At 41.4% G+C, this 17,849-nt stretch overlaps 1 protein-coding gene across 14 annotated transcripts in view; it reads left to right on the forward strand.

The window, feature by feature from the left end:
- Positions 1-6,585, forward strand: part of TRPS1 (transcriptional repressor GATA binding 1) — a 211,719-nt gene extending 205,134 nt beyond the window's left edge. For all 14 annotated transcript variants that reach the window (XM_068163241.1, XM_068163248.1, XM_068163251.1 and 11 more), the window contains one exon: positions 232-6,585. In XM_068163241.1, coding sequence (XP_068019342.1) covers positions 232-1,293 — 1,062 coding nt within the window. In that variant the 3' untranslated portion in view covers positions 1,294-6,585. The remainder of the gene's footprint in view (positions 1-231) is intronic.
- The last annotated feature ends 11,264 nt before the right edge of the window (positions 6,586-17,849 follow it).

Here is a 17,849-nt window from a genome sequence, read left to right on the forward strand (position 1 = left end):
AGCACATCTAAGGCACTTGAGTAAGTTGGATAAAACAACCCAATCCATAATTACTTCCCACATGAGGGGCTAGGAACCAGCATTTGGATTGGAATTTGGTCGTTCCCATAAAACCTTTGCCATATAGCTTTCCCTGAAAGAAAAGATAAATTTGTATGAGCGTGGTCTCCATGACTTGTTTAATGTGTCTTTCTTTTTTCCTTTTGTTCATTATGTGTGTGTTCTATGCAGACTCCCAGGCCTTTAAACATCATTAAGCAGAACAATGGTGAGCAGATCATTAGGAGACGAACAAGAAAGCGCCTTAACCCGGAGGCACTTCAGGCTGAGCAGCTAAACAAACAGCAGCGGGGTAGCAGTGAGGAACAAGTCAATGGAAGCCCATTAGAGAGGAGGTCAGATGATCATTTACCTGAAGGTCATCAGAGAGAAATTCCACTTCCCAGCCTCAGTAAATATGAGGCCCCAGGTTCATTGACTAAAAGCCATTCTGCTCAGCAGCCAATATTGGTCAGCCAAACTCTGGATATTCACAAAAGGATGCAACCTTTGCACATTCAGATAAAAAGTCCTCAGGAAAGTACTGGAGACCCAGGAAACAGTTCATCGATATCAGAAGGGAAAGGAAGCTCAGAGAGAGGCAGCCCAATAGAAAAATACATGAGACCTGCGAAACACCCAAACTATTCACCACCTGGAAGCCCTATCGAAAAATACCAGTACCCACTTTTTGGACTTCCGTTTGTACACAATGACTTTCAGAGTGAAGCTGACTGGCTGAGATTCTGGAGTAAATATAAGCTGTCTGTTCCTGGGAATCCACACTACTTGAGTCATGTGCCTGGCCTACCAAATCCTTGCCAAAACTATGTGCCTTATCCCACCTTTAATCTGCCTCCTCATTTTTCAGCTGTTGGATCAGACAATGACATTCCTCTAGATTTGGCGATAAAGCATTCCAGACCTGGGCCAACTGCAAATGGTGCCTCCAAGGAAAAGAGTAAGGCACCACCAAATGTAAAAAATGAAGGTCCCTTGAATGTAGTAAAAACAGAGAAAGTTGATAGAAGTACTCAAGATGAACTTTCTACCAAGTGCGTGCACTGTGGCATTGTCTTTCTGGATGAAGTGATGTATGCTTTGCATATGAGTTGCCATGGTGAGAGTGGACCTTTCCAGTGCAGCATATGTCAGCATCTTTGCACGGACAAGTATGACTTCACAACTCACATCCAGAGGGGCCTACACAGGAACAATGCACAAGCTGAAAAGAATGGAAAACCTAAAGAGTAAACCTTAGCACTTAGCACAATTAAACAGAAATAGGTTTCCTTGATGGGAATTCAATAGCTTGTAATGTCTTGTGAAGACCTATAAAGCACTTCATATAGAGAGCATGCCTTATCCAATATTAAATCCTTTGTTCTTTTTTGTTTTTTTTTACCTTTATTTTTTTTCCTTTTTTAATTTTTTTCTTTTTTTTTTTTTTTTCCTTTCATATGAGTGGGTTACCAAGAAAAAAAGAACAGTTGGATGGTGGCCAGAAGGGGGAGAAGATAATTACGTGGGACACGGCCCACCAAAGCTAGCCAGAATGCAGTGAATCATGGCAAATAAACTTGAGAAAATTTTACCAGACAATTAATACCTTTGCAGTTGTGTGAAAGGCATAACTGGCAAGAGTGCAAAGATGTGTATATGTATATACTGCTGCAGGGGTACAGTGAACATATGCACATTGTATATAAGAACTAGACTTTGTGAAATATAGAGATGTTAAAAGGTCATTTTCTTTTCTTTAATTTGGGCTAATTTCTGCCCTGCAACATGCCTTAGGATTACTTTGTCCTCAAAGCTTTGGCAGAAATTTCATCTAGATGTTTCTCAGACTCAGCTGATTTTTAGCTACCATTTTATCACTACATTCTTTCTGGCACACTTTAGTCTAGCCAAACCATTTTATGCAAGTGAATTATCTAATACAGGAGCCACACTCCGGGTTTAATTTGCTTAGAACAAGGTAACCTGCTGTATTTTATTTTAATATATTTTTAATATATTACATTTCTAAACCTTGAAGTCTAAGGTTACTTCTCCACAGGCTTAACATTGCTATACATACCAGCCAATCCCTTCAGTAGACTTATACCAGCTTTTGCTAAGTAGCATTAAATGTCTTCATAGTAATTTTTAATACTTAAAGCTTTGTAAAACTATCCATGAAGGGAAAGCTCCTCAGCATAACTGCTCAGGGAAATAGGGCTAAATAACTAAATATTAAATAATTGGTTAAAGGTGCTGTTAGACGAGCCTCCATGCTTGCTACAAGGGTGTACAAGAACTGACTTTAATCATTTTCATTATAGTGTCCCAACCAGTAGTTTATTGTTTCGCCACAGGGATGTAGAAGATATTACAAGCTACTGGATGCACTGTCAGATTAACTTATTTCATTAAAGAAGTTGGGAGAACAAATAGAAAAAAAACCTTATTTTTCTAGTAAATATTAATGTATTACATTTCAAATAATGGTGCCTGACATATTGAATAATTATTTTCTACAGTGTACGTATGCAACAAAGATATTCCATCATGCATTAGAGTCAGTTCTGGCTCTGCCTCGCTGTTTACATTTGCAAATGTAGCAAACAAGGTAATGAAGCAACTATTTCTATTGCAGTAGGTATCTTTTTTTTTTTCTGTGTGTGTGCATTAAAGTTGTAAACGATAACATGAAATGAATGAAATTTGTTGATATTAATGGTATGGAAAAACAAGAAGGAAATGAAAATATTTTTATGCCTACTTAGGAGAAAAAGGGTAGCACTATTCATTCCAAGTACTTTTGTATTCTTAAGCTCTTAACTCACATTGTTATGCTTAAAATGATAAACATATATCCTCTTTTTATTGCTTTGTCTGTGTTTCAGAAGAAACATTTCAGAAATTATTTTGATGAGTGCTGGCTGATGCAGCACTGATGTTTTATTGCATTCTGTAGTAGCATTGCACTCCATTTTTACCATATTACGCAGTTGCTTTTTTGTTTCGTTTGGGTTTGTTTCTTTCTCGCAGTGCAGGGTCTTAGTTCCTTACGGTTGGATGGCAGGTGTAGCTCAATTGGTTCGTGAGTGTTGCAGCGACTGAAGTTTAAAATGTCTTTCTGATATTATGTTGTCTTTTATCTCTCCATTCATGCATTTTATTTTTTAAAATGTTCTTTGAAAAAAAGGAAAAAAAAAGACTCTGGACTAAGTCCTCACTTGAGATGATGTGTAAAGAGTCCTATTCTGATCTCACTTACACGCCGCCTTTCTCAGATTTTCATGTAATTGAAACTAAAGCATCGTAAAGAAGAAGTTCTTGTATTTAACTTACCTGACTCTCACCACTCTCCCTTCTAAAATTTGGTGCACTTATAATAAGATATTTAGCCAGATAGACAGGGAAGTGGAAGATAAAAGGAGAGGTGATAGGAAATGTCTTTTAGGGGTTGGCAAAAGGAAAACCAGGGAGGAACTGGCCTAAGCGTTCAGCACTTTTATAGTCTTTTGAAAAATAAATGTGCCTAAAGCAGCCGACAATGAACATCACCATGCATGAGAAGCACTTACAAAGCTGATCACAAAAGGTCTTGCTGACCTTGCAGTATTTTAGGTGTTGCATCTTCACATGGATAAAACGTTACTGCACGGTTTCTCTGATTTGTTAGGCACAGACAGGCTATTGTTCAGCATTAGGCTTGCATTCCTTCCTGCTCCACCCATTGCTTCTATAATGGTGAGCAGCGTATGGAAAGTCCCACTCAATCTGGTCACGGTTGAGTTCTATAACCCTTCAATAGTGTTCTAGGTTAGCAAAGGATATTGGGCCACATTTTTCTTCTTCTATTTTTTAGATGAATCTCCAGCTTGATACCAGTTCCAGACAAAGTCTGGTTATGTTTTTACTATTGTTCTCCAATAATAAGTTCTGACTTGGTTTTTGTGGATTCATTTTCATTGGGTTTTTTTTGTTGTTGTTGTTGTTCCTTTTTTTGTTTGGTTGGTTTTTTTGTTGGTTTTGTTTTGGTTTTTTTTTTTCCTGTGGGGACTGAAATAGATTGCCCTCGTTTTGTTATGTCAGGGTCCAGTGTGTGTCCTTTTCAGCTTTTCCAAGAAACATGTTAGACTCACTCAGCAGTGATTTTTATCAGCTTCAGAAACAGCTGCCTGCCGGTTATCAGTAGTTAACTGGTTTGACTTAATTCATCTAAGACCTACCAGTTCCTGTGGCTTCTTCATTGGCAGAAGCTTCATCTTGCTGGCAAAATATTTTAGGGGACGTGCACATTGCAAGATTTGAGCACCACCCTGTACTTCACAACACCTCTTGCTAAACTCAGAAGCAGAGGCCAATAACAGGAAATACATGTCAGGGTTTGGGGATGAGGAGAAATGAAATCTTATGAGTGCAAAGAACAAGACAGATTTTGGAATGTTGCTATTGCACACCTAGGTGGTGCAAATAAAATTTGGAAAACAAAGTCCATTGTTCTTGCCATGACATATTGAGATGTTCTAAGATTTCTGCTTGGAAATGGGATTTTGCCATAGCCTGTTCTCTTTGACTGGGGTGGGGGGAAGCAGAGTTTTGTTTTCTTAAGAAAAGAGAGGTGACTCCATCCCTCTTCCGGATCCCCTCGCTGTGGATATTAATCATAAGAAAAGTAAATCACTGAAAAACAATCATCTTATTTAATAGCTCTCAGATGGAAACCAACATTAGCATACACAAGTCATTACTGCACCCACTGCATTTTGATCAACTTACAGCACGAAAAACTGAAGTTTCAAAGAATCCTTCTTTGTTCTCAGTTTGTCAGTGTCTTGAAGGTGTGGTACTTCTCTTACTGAGGAATGATAGTTTGAGATCTTAAAATGTATCTCAAATTGGACTACAAAATCAGTACGTGGTTTAAAACCAGAGGGTTTGTGGTGCCTCTTATTAATCAGATTGCAGAACAGAACAATGTTTCCCTTAACACTCTGCACAGCAGAAGCTGTCGTGCAGCACCTTCTGCAAACTGGGCTAGCTCTAAGCTTCGTGGCTGCTGCCCTCTAGGCTAAAGCAGCAGGAGATGAAGATTTTCCAGAGCACGGTTTGCATTCAGGTGCTAAACTCAGAGTGCTTTTCAAAAACACTGTGTTGGTGAATCTCCCCTCTTAATTTTTCATGGACCATCCAGAAAGGGGGAAGGAAACTGAATACTGGTGTCTCCAATTTGCCTAAAAAGTGTACAGTTGCACATTACAGCAGTTTTAAAGAGAGAGAACATAAAGACATCTCCAAAAGCTGAGGCATGCTCTAGGCGAGATAGTACTTTTGCAGTTAGAGGAACAGCAGGACAAAAGTAACTGATGCTGATCGTATACAGTGCTGAAGCATAGTGGTTGTGCAATGTGGAGATCTGATTTAGCAACCTTAGATCAGTACTCAGTTTAGGGATGGACTTCCAAGTCCAGTTTCGGACCAGATAGTGTTGCTTTTTAGTCATGACTACTTGCTTTATGTGCTAGGTACGTTGTCTACCATCTGCTTTTAGCCCAGGATGTCCAAATATATTCCTGTTCTTGCTCCTGTGTGATTTTTGTTGGCCGACTTAACATGCTAATTCCTAATACTGGTCAGGAAAAGCCAAAGAGATTAGAAGTTCACTTCTGTTCGGCCAGAAGGGTAGACATACTTCCTTCTGCTTCTAAGGAGACGGTTTTGCTTGGCGAAAAATAGCAAGCAATTTATCGGTGTATCCCAAATGTTATAGAGGAGTGAGAAATCCCTTCTGAACTTTTTCTGTAAAGTTAAGATGGGCCAAGTAGAATGATTTATGTGATTTCATTACATAGAAGATTCCTCCCCTCTCTTTTCCTCACAGTTTCATTTCGTTCAGCAAGTTCTGCAAAGCCGGCAGTTGGTGAGATGTTACCTATATAGTAATCACATATGCTCTGATTTACCTCTTTCTTTCTAAGAGGGTAAGAGACAATAATGTAATGGCTGCCAGAGAGATGAATACCAGTTTTGTTTGACTTCTGAGTATACTTTGTAATGTAAAATTCTTAGAATAAATATTTTAACAGCAACCGCAGTTCTTCATTCCTATCATTTTGGCCTCTGAGCTCTAGTATAGAAGGAGAACAGGAGAAAAGGAAACGTCTCAAGATGCCATTGTAAATTTAGCTTATAGAAAATTCACCAGCAGGAAGAGGAAAAAGGAAAAAAAAGAAAAACCACCACAAAAAAAAACTACTTCATAAAGAATGACTTCATGTTCTAAACACCATCATTAAACTTGTAGCCCTGATTTGACTCTAGAATGTTGGCTTTTAATGTTTTGTCCTTACAACACATGGGTGTGTTTTTTTTCCTTTGGTTTTGTTTTGTTTTGATTTGGGTTTTTGTTTTGTTTTTTTGGTTTTCATAGTGCATGTTCATTTCTACTCACAAACATGTTCTTGGTGTATTTCTTATGCAAACAATCTTCAGGCAGCAAAGATGTCTGTTACATCTAAACTTGAATAATAAAGTTTTACCACCAGTTATAAATCAGATTCATGTCATTGTTTCTGGGGAGATCGTAATGTCATAGTGACACTGCACCATAGCGGGGCTGGGGAGGAAAACAATCCGGAGTCGAGCTGCTCTGAGGGGCCTGACAGCATCTATGAGTAATGGCTGGTGATTATGGCTGAAAGGCAAAGGCAGCATTGCCCAAACAATAAGTGCATGAAAAGAGAAGAGATCCCTCAAAAACCGATTGGCCCTGTTGCAGTCCTTTTGCATTGAAGACTCCCTATTTGATCCAAAACTCATTCAAGTTAATGACAGGATTTAGAGTGAGAGCCTTTCAGCGGGGTTTGAACGTTTTTCAGTACTCCAGCAGCCTGCCATTAAATTGATGGGTTTATTCTGCTCCTTCAAAGAGGAGCAAATATGGGAATGGTTTTGAGAAATTATATAAGAAAGGCTGATAATGAAAAATGATGAGTACCCCAGGGTTGCTAATTATACCTTTCACACAAAGTGATCTTTAAATAATCCCTGATACTCAGGAACATAGTTCTACATCATGCCTACAGCTCTTTCAGGAAATCCTGCTCGCTCCCATCACACAGGTTATTGACCCAATGGCGACTCAATAACAGAGAGTACCACCTACGACTTTGCCACCAACACTTCCTCCAGCAGCCTCAGAGCTTTTCTCAACTGGAGCACTGACCAAATCAGCTCAGCTTGGTGCTTCTGTTTGGATGAGCTCACAGCCCAGGGTGGTAAGGCTCTTGGCCATCCTTTCCATTATGCTCTGATCTACTTGCTCCATAGGTTTTGTCTCATCTCCATGATCAAGAGACTGTTCACTCTCATACAGAATAACTTTTAAAGTAATACAAAAGGGTGTACTCTTAGAGTACAAACATTCTAGAGCTTAACTTTCCCAGCACTATGCCAGATATAACTCCCCTGTGCAATTAATTCTTCCAGTGACTGCAGATGCTGACCCTATGCATTTTCAGTCTCTTTAATTTCCTAAGATGAATAAAAGTAGTACCTTTTGGTAAGAAGGCAGGAAGAAGGAGTTTTGGAGAAGTTACACTTAAACTTGATGCATTTTGAAGAAGATGTTATATGTGAAAGCTGGTTGATATGCATTGTGTTAAAATGCACATCATTTTGGAGAGTTAAAATTTAAAAATCAAGTATTTTGTACCAGTTTTGGGAACATCTTCTGAAGATAGAAGGATTTAATCCAAATTTATCTACTTGTAATAAAATTATCCCTGGCCAGTGTAGGCTGTCTTTAATCAGAGTTTAAAACAGTGTTTAATATTGCACTTCTGTCTCCAGATACTTAAGTGAGCTCACAATTGTAGGAGCTGATGACCTCACATTTTCCTTCGTGGTTCAGCTATCTGTATAGCCTACTTACAGTGTTATTGCCTCCCTTTCATAACAGCAAGTCCATATATAAGCAACTTACATAAGTGCACACTGACACTGTTATCAGGTCTTAATAGGTTATTATAAAGTTTAAATTTGTGCCAAGAACCTGGGAATTTCTTGTTCTAGCAGCAGTGTCCTTTATTATTTCTCATATAGTTTTTACAGAGCAAGTACAGCCAGGCCAAGAATGTGAAAGGTAATACATCAGCTGGTAGCAGGTCATAACACTTGCCAGAGAAGGTTTATAAATGTATAAATAAAGTTAGCAAACAATAATAATTTAAAAATAAATAAATACAGGAATAGGTGCTTATGCAGAAGAAGATGAACAGAATGAATAAGTGGTGTGCTTCATTCTGTGTGAAGGGGAAGTGAGATGTTCTCAGTATTGTGCTATTAATAGAAGTCATGGGCTAGTTATCTTACCACCTTATTTATTATAAATCACACAAAAAAAAAAACCCTCAACCCACTCTCTTTATAAAATTGTGTAGGCAGTAGATGGGGATATAAAATCAACAAAATAGCAAACTGTCAGTGGAAGTGTTCAGCTTAGGTGTCCAGGCTGGAAGTTTAACTGTGATGGGCAATTACACTGGACAGTTGGGACAGCTGAACCCGTAGAGTTTGTACTGACACCAGCTTCCCTTGATTTCCCTGAAGAGTCTGACTAATCCTTGTGTGTAGAACAACAAGAGTATCCGTGGGTCCTTTCTGTAAATGAAAGTGTCTGCTGCACATCCCAAGGAATAGAAGTGTCTTTCACACGTTGTGGTTACAATGTCAGTAGAAGGGTCTGATTCAATTCCAAATGCTACTGTGGAATTGACAGCTTAATGGGGAAATTGATACAGCGACAGTTCTGTCACCTACCTCCAAATAGCTCCACCAGTGCTGAGCCAATGTCAACAGAGTTGGCCAGGGAAGAAATAAGACCATTTAAAGGAAAAGAAAAGAAAGACACTAAAAAAGAACAAAAACTTCTGGCACAACACTGGGTATAGACTTAAATCTGCCACAGAAAGACTTCAGTTTAACACTTTGTTTTAGCACGGCAATACAGCTGTTGTGTGGCTTTTTTTTTTCTGAGTAGAATCATTTATTTTATGATTTGTTGTACCAAAAGCAAATCTCCAGTATAAAGCTGGCTCTGTTCTCACTGTGCTATTCTTAGAGGAAAACAATACAATAAAGGGGTGTAAAAATGAGAATATTCTTTTCAAATCAAAGTAGAACATTCTTCTCCCTGGTAGAATCTGATAAAACATGACATACATTTTAGAGTATGTGGAAGCCTTTCAGGAGAGTAAGATGATTTTTCAAAGTTAATGTTCCCTAAGGGTGGCATTCACAGAGCATACTTTGGATACCCAACTGTAAATACATATTATGATCCTTGTCTTCCTACAGAGTCCGTAGAACATTCAAAGGAGCTTATTAGATGCTCATAGCAACCCACTGGAGGAGCTCCCACTGGATAATATCCAGAGATCCCTTTTAGCATAGGTAATTCTGTGTTTATGAGCATTCACAAATTCAGCCTGTTTATGTTTCCCCCTTAAGAGTATGGTAAATACAAGGCACAGTGCATCTGGAGACAAGGGCAACAAAAACTGAAGGAGACCTCTAGATGGAAATATTGGAGTACATCAAGAAGTCTCTAACACACAGGTCTTTTAGGCAAGAGCTGGGTGGAAGTACAAAATAGCCCAATAGACACATTTCTTAAGTGGAGCACTAAGGTCACAGAATCACAGAATGTTAGGGGCTGGAAGGGACCTCAAAAGGTCATCCAGTCCAATCCCCGTGCCAGAGCAGGATCACCTACACCAGGTCACACAGGAATGCGTCTTGGCAGGCTTTGACTATGTCCAGACAAGGAGACTCCACAACCACCCTGGGCAGCCTGTAACAATGCTCCAGCACCCTCACAGTGAAAAAAGTTTTCCTCATCTTTACATGGAACTTCCTATGCATCAACTTCCACCCACTGCCCCATTGGGCATCACCAAGAAGAGCCTGACTCCATCCCTTTGGCACTCACCCTCTACACTATCATATTTCCATAACAGCTCACTGCAATAAATCCCTGGTATTATGCATTAATTTCTACAATTAAACATAACATATCAGGCTGCTGATGCACTGACATCACTATCATACTCATCAACACTACTCTTTGGCTAACCTGTATATCATTTATAAATCAAGCAGGCAATATCCACAGGTCTTGGATAATGGCTGTCTACAAGGTTTAGTGGCCCCTGCCACTCTTTGGCTGACTAGGTCCCACACAGAGCTGGGGAATTGTTATGGAGGAGACCATTCTCAGTTGTCAGGGGAATAGGTCTGTGTTACTTGTACCCATTACCTTGAAGACAGTTATCCAGCAAGAAGAGCCAAGAGCTCTTGATACATCCTCTGCCACCTGCCACTCTGCTTTGGTGTGTGGACACATTTTGGGGGTGGCAGAAGACCTGTGTGCCACAGTGCTCAGATCAGGGAACAACCTTGACCATTTTTGATTTGCTAATATTGGTTAGTCATTCTCCTTGTGTGACGGGAGTGGCTGGAGCAGCTTTACCTGGTCTTTCAGTATCTACAATCAGTTCTTTTTGACTCGGTAAGCTTTAGAGACAAGCACTTTTAGAATAATTTTATGCATAGACATCAACTTTAGGAACAGGAAAATGTTTCCTGGTACTGGGTGGGGGGTGTGGTCTTATTTGGCTCAGCTGTAGAGAGAGGTATGCACATGTATGTCAAATAAGGTCTGTCTCCACAACAAATTCTCCTCACATTTTGCAAGTCTTGCAATCTAGCCAAAACAATAACAGTACATCACTGATACCCAGATATTAGGCTTGTATCACAACAGACAGGCAATTCTCCTGAAAGATCTAACTCATTATATAGGCTGACAAGGATTTGATCAGTGCTTTTATTATGCCTGATGTAGTTTCTGCATGCGAAGGAAACGGTTGTAGACATCTTTGAAAGATTTCAAACCACTGAATAAAAGCTCAAAGACATTTTTTCCCCTCTGTTGCTTTCACTGCTTTCTTAATCAATTATTTCCATTTGTCACTGATAATGGAATTATCCCTGACACATTCTCCTATGAATTTTTCCCCCTGCTTAAAAGCTTTCACTTCTGTTATTTAGATTTCCTTTTCCTTGTTCTGCAGACAACTGAGTGTCTTTCACAGCCTTTTTCCCTGGGTTTTGCTGGCTGTGTAACTGTTGCAAAGCACCAAGTGTCAGCTCAGTAGTTCCGCAGTTTTGAGGTGGATTGGGGAGGGACCTGTCACATTTTGCCACAGCTGTCACTTTACTGACATTTCCAGTCCAGTCTTCAGCATTACAGATTCACAGATTGCATTGAGTTGGAAGGATCTCTCAAAGGTTGTTTTGTCCAACCCTGCTGCAGTGAGCAGGAACACCTCCAACTAGATCAGGCTGCCCAGTGCTGCATCAAGTCTGATCTTAAGAGCAAGTACAATCAATATCAGCAGTTTTTTCAGAGTTACTCAGAAATACCTTGTCTTTCAAACAAGTTCTATGATTACCTGCTGTTTTTTTCGTGTCTTTCAAATAATTGTTGTCCTCAAAATTATTTTTAAGTTTGCTTTCATCCTACTAAATGAGAAGTAGATTGAAGGGATCGTATACTCCCTGAATGCTAGTTCTAGCTCCTTTGAATGTACCATGTTACTATTTGAGAATAGTCTTTTAGCAATAAAATGCACATTTCTTTACTGTGACATTCAAAAAAAGCAATACTGTTTTCTAAACTAAGGCATCCCAACATGCTGACATACTTTTACCCTGGTGAAGCTTTCTCTCAGGCAAAAGATGTATCTTCTAATTCCTGCCAAGAAGGCCAATGGCATTGTGGCCTGTATCAGGAACAGTGTGGCCAGAAGGAGCAGGAAAGTCATTCTGCCACTGTACTCAGCACTGGTGAGGCCACACCTTGAGTGCTGTGTCCACTTCTGGGCTCCTCAATTCAAGAAAGAAGTTGAGTTGCTGGAATGTGTCCAGAGAAGGGCAACAAAGCTGGTGAGGGCTTTGGAGCACAGCCCTGTGAGGAGAGGCTGAGAGAGCTGGGGTTGCTTAGCCTGGAGAAGAGGGGGCTCAGGGGAGACATTATTGCTATCTACAACTACCTGAAGGGAGATTGTAGCCAGGTGGGGGCTGGTCTCTTCTCCCAGGCAAGCAGCACCAGAACAAGAGGACACAGTCTCAAGCTGTGCGGGGGAAGTTTAGGCTTGATCTTAGAAAGAAGTTCTTCACAGAAAGAGAAATTTCCCATTGGGATGGGCTGCCCAGGGAGGTGGTGGGGTCCACATTCCTGGAGGTGTTTAAAAAAAGCCTGGATGAGGCACTTAGTGCCATGGTTTAATTGACTAGTTAGGGTTGGGTGATCGGTTGGACTTGATGATCTTGGAGGTTTCTTCCAACCTGGCTGATTCTCTGACTGTGATTCTGTGGTCCATTTACAGGTGATGAAGTTTGTTATTGGTATTTATAACCAAATTAAGTAGTACCTTATGCCACATCATGATTTCATTTGAAACCACGTTTGTCAGTAAGGAGAAACTTGAAGGTCAGGAGGATTTGTCAATGACATTAGCAGAATTCTGACTTTGTCTTCCCTCCTTCTATCTCCTTCTACTTATCATCTATCTTTAGACCACAAGGTTCAAGTTGGAGACAGCTGTTTTATTGAGAGCTGCTATCTTATTAATGTACACTGGGGTCTATTACCCTCTACTGGGTTGAATGTCACACCTGTTTTAATGCCCATTTACTTGGTGAGTCCCTGGAGAGGTTTCTGTAAAGCTTGATCTCAAATTGTTGCACAGGTCCTTGAAGTGCCTCACCTCATTGTTAAGAGGAAACATCCAGTAACAACCAATGCTTGGCATTTGGTACAAGGTGAATGAATTTCTGCAACCTCAGGTTGCAGATTATCTCGGAGATGCTGGGACCAAAGTCTTCAATGTGTGAGTGTGGTTCTGTTCAGATTGTGAAGTTCAGTGTGAGAATCTCTACAGATGCATTCCTGAGAGATGGTGTCTTATTTTGTTGTATATGCAACTGTGGTGGGATGGAAGGTAAGGCCGAGAAACCTCCTCCCTTCCCCCTTTGTAAAGTAAAAGGGGAAAAAAAAAAAAATTGAAGGGAAAGGAAAAAAAAACTCGCAAGCTGAATTAGCAAAGCAGTGGAGCTATATTTACAAAGCGATGTAGGGTTTGCAGGGGATTATTTACAAATTTACAATATCTACAATATATACAAAGATATACAACAGAGTAACACAGAAATGAGAGTGACCCCCCCCTGGACAGAGGGGGTTCCCCACCTCCGCTCTCCCCTCTCTCCCCCCTTTCCCCAGAGTGGGATAGGAAGAGAGAGAAAAGAGAGGAAAGAAAAAAAAATGTTAGAAGCAGTTTGTGTTAATTGGAAAAGAGTTAATACAGGCCTGTTATCTGTTTTTCTCTCAAGGCCGGAGCCTTGGCAGAAAGCCCAGGACAGAAAGCTGTTGCCTGAAGAAGAGGCGGAAGCAAGACTGACTGAGAAGTGCTGGAAATGTCCAGTATAGTCCCAGCTCAGAAGTGCTTCCTCCCACTCATCCAATGAAATTAGTTTAGACTATTCCTTCCGTTTACCAACTTCCGTCCACCATATTCCCTTTCTTAAGGGGGCAACGTCAACCGGCCACAGTCCACCCCTTCTAAACAATTTCATTGGCTGTTCATACTGCCCATCTAATCCAAAACGATATTTACAGTTCGTGAGTAAAGTTCATAGTCCATTCCGGCTATGCTCAGATGTAGATGATTCAAAAGTCCAAGAAAATCAGAAAATGAGAAAAATGGAAAACAGTTCATTTCTTCACCGACGAAGCGAAGAAAAGGGAAACAGGGATTCTCAGGGTCTCTTAGTTGACTCAGGGCTCTCAGGGATCTCAGGGTTCGTGCACCGTAGATTCCTCGTTGATTCTTCCTCTGGGCGCAATGTAGCTGTACAACAGTTTGAAATTAACCTCTTTCAGCTAAAGTTAAATTTCTTTGTGGAATACACTGAATTTCACCATTCTCTTGCATTACCCAATAAGTGTGACCCGGACCTTCAGCTGAAACCACCCCTCGGACAGGTTTAGCCTCTCCTGAGGGTGAAAATACCCAAACAGTTTTACCTAACAGATTCTTTTCTCTAACAACAGGAACTCTATCACCTTCTACTTTCTGTAGCAAATCTGAATGTGCAGGTCCAGCTCGGTTCACTGAACCTCTACTATTTACCAGCCAGGTTGCTTGTGCTAAATGTTTTTCCCAGTTTTTCAAAGATCCACCTCCCATGGCTTTGAGAGTGGTCTTCAACAAACCATTGTAGCGTTCAATCTTCCCTGAAGCTGGTGCATAGTAGGGAATGTGGAATATCCACTCAATACCGTGCTCTTTTGCCCAGCTCTTTACAAGGTTGTTCTTGAAATGAGTTCCATTGTCTGACTCAATCCTCTCTGGAGTTCCGTGTCTCCACAGGATTTGTCTCTCCAGACCGAGAATGGTGTTGCGTGCAGTTGCATGTGGAACTGGATAAGTTTCCAACCATCCAGTGTTTGCCTCTACCATAGTAAGCACGTACTGCTTACCAGAACGAGAACGTGGTAGAGTGATGTAGTCAATCTGCCAAGCTTCACCATACTTGTACTTGGACCATCTGTCACCATACCACAAGGGCTTAAGTCGTTTTGCCTGCTTAATAGCAGCACAAATGTCACAGTCATGGATGACTTGTGTGATAGCATCCATGGAAATGTCTATGGATCTGTCACGAGCCCATTGGTATGTTGCATCTCTGCCTTGATGTCCTGACGAATCGTGAGCCCACCGAGCTAAGAATATCTCACCTCGGTGTTTCCAGTCGAGATCAAGATTAGAGTCCATGTCTACTTGAGAAACTCTTGCAGCTAGATCTGCCTGATGGTTGTGTTGCTGTTCCTCAGTAGCTTTGCTCTTAGGAATGTGAGCATCGATGTGTCTCACTTTCACTGGAATTCTCTCGATTCGATCAGCAATGTCCTGCCACAGGTTGGCTGCCCAAATGGGTTTTCCTTTTCTCTGCCAACCACTCTTCTTCCAGTTCTTTAGCCAACCCCATAGAGCATTGGCTACCATCCATGAGTCGGTGTAGAGATAAAGCTTTGGCCATCTCTCACGTTCAGCTACGTCGAGAGCTAGCTGGACAGCTTTTACCTCTGCAAACTGACTGGATTCTCCTTCTCCATCTTTCGCCTCTGCAACTCGGCGTGTTGGACTCCACACTGCAGACTTCCACCTTCGCTTGTTTCCAACAAGACGACAGGAACCGTCTGTGAACAAAGCATATTTCTTTTCATCATCAGAAAGGTCATTGTAAGGAGGAGCTTCCTCAGCACGAGTTACTTTCTCCTCTGGAGGTTTGGCACAGTTGATGCCTTCAGGCCAACTTGAGATCACCTCCACTAGACCAGGTCTTTCAAGATTTCCCATTCGAGCTCTCTGTGTTATCAGAGCCATCCACTTAGACCAGGTTGAGTCTGTGGCATGATGTGGTGTGGATCCTTTGCCTTTGAACATCCAATTCAAAACTGGTAATCTGGGAGCTAGAAGAAGTTGTGATTCAGTTCCAATCACTTCAGAAGATGCTTTTACTCCTTCATAGGCAGCTAGAATTTCTTTCTCTGTTGGAGTATAGTTAGCCTCTGAACCTCTGTAACCTCGACTCCAGAAACCAAGAGGTCGTCCACGTGTCTCACCTGGAGCTTTTTGCCACAAGCACCAGGTTGGACCATTGTCACTTGCAGCCGTGTACAAAATGTTCTTAATGTCTGGACCATCTCGGACTGGTCCCAGACCCATCGCTTGAATCACCTCTTGTTTTATCTGGTCAAAGGCTGCTTGTTGTTCAGGTCCCCAGTGGAAATGGTTTCTCTTTCGAGTCACATCATACAGAGGTTTCACAATCTGACTATATCCAGGAATGTGCAGTCTCCAAAATCCCACTATCCCCAAGAAACGTAGGGTCTCTTGCTTGTTGGTGGGACTTGCCATGGTAGAGACTCTATTTACCACATCCACTGGAATGTGTCGGCGTCCATCCTGCCACCGCACTCCCAGAAATTGAATCTCTGTGGTAGGTCCTTTCACCTTGTCTCGTTTGATGGCAAAACCTGCATTCAGAAGAATGTCAATGATTTTGTTACCTTTCTCGAAGACTTCCTCAGCAGTTTTACCCCAGACGATGATATCATCGATGAACTGGATGTGTTCTGGAGCACCTCCTTTCTCCAGAGCATCGTGGATCACTGCATGACAGATGCTTGAGCTGTGGATCCAGCCCATTGGCAGCCTGTTGAAAGTGTACTGGATTCCTCTCCAGGTGAAAGCAAACTGAGGCCTGCATTCCTCTGCTATGGGAATAGAGAAAAATGCATTAGCAATGTCTATGGTAGCATACCATTTGGCCTCTTTGGATTCCAGCTCATACTGCAGTTCCATCATGTCTGGTACTGCTGCACTCATAGGTGGTGTCACTTCATTCAGGGCTCGGTAGTCTACCGTCAGACGCCAGTCTCCATTCTGCTTCCGCACAGGCCACACTGGACTGTTGAAAGGTGAATGAGTTTTGCTGACGACTTTCTGACTCTCCAACTGACGAATCAGATTCTGAATGGGCAACAAAGAGTCACGGTTGGTTCTGTATTGTCTGTGATGCACAGTCTGAGAAGCAACCGGCAATTTAATGTCCTGTATCTTATGTTGTCCCACAACTGCAGATTCATCAGAAAGTTCAGGTCTGGCAGACAGCTTCAATTTTTGTCCATCAATTTCTATTGAAGCTACTCCAAAAGCCCATTTGTAACCTCTAGGGTCTTTGAAACGCCCTTCTCTCAGAAAATCAATTCCCAAAATACAAGGTGCATCAGGTCCGGTCACAACTGTATGCTTCCTCCATTGTTTACCAGTTAAACTTATATTAACCTCTACCTTACTTAACTCTTGAGATCCACCAGTGACTCCCAGAATAGTTATAGACTCTGATCCCTGATAATTTGATGGTATTATGGTGCACTGAGCTCCTGTGTCAACCAAGGCCCTGTACTTCTGAAATTGTGAAGTGCCAGGCCACTGGATGTACACATCCCAATAGATTCTATTATCTCTGTTATCCCTCTCCTCCCCCTGGCGGGAGGCAGGGCACCCCTAGTTATGGGGAACATGCGCACATGTGCATTGCACATATTGTGCAGGGTTATAACTTTGCATGTTATAACTGGAGCCACTGTTGGAGCCATAAGAGTTGTTCTGGGGAACTGTGGAAGTAACAGCTACCCTTCTGGTATTGCTACCTCGGGTTCTGCCACTTTGCAATTCCCTCAGTCTCCTGAAAAGATTAGAAGTTGGTTGGCCATCCCAGCGGTTCATGTTCTCACCAAACTGATCACGCAGAGTTATCCAAATAGTTCTACGTGATTGCCTTGGTGGTCTGTTTTGGAATGACCTGTTTTGGAATGTCCTGTTTTGGAATGTCCTCCTTGGAGGACGTGTATTCCTCACAGATGAGACTTGTACCCACCTGGAGGAAGAATTGAAATTATCCTTCTGTGCCAATTGATATATGGAATCTTTTAACTCTCTTATGCAATTCTGAATATCACCAGACATTGTTTTAATGGCTGAAACCAAAGATCCACGTGTCATGCTATCCTCCAATTGTCTCATTTGATCACTGAATTGGCCAACCGTGGGAGAAGCTCCACCATAACTTCTTGACACAATTCTGCTTGCCAGAATGTTTGCATAATTAGAAGGAGCAAG

Source organism: Melanerpes formicivorus, unplaced genomic scaffold, assembly GCF_026170545.1.
Source record: "Melanerpes formicivorus ecotype bairdi unplaced genomic scaffold, bMelFor1.0.p_v2 SCAF_71, whole genome shotgun sequence".
NCBI classification, from domain to species: Eukaryota; Metazoa; Chordata; class Aves; order Piciformes; family Picidae; genus Melanerpes; species Melanerpes formicivorus.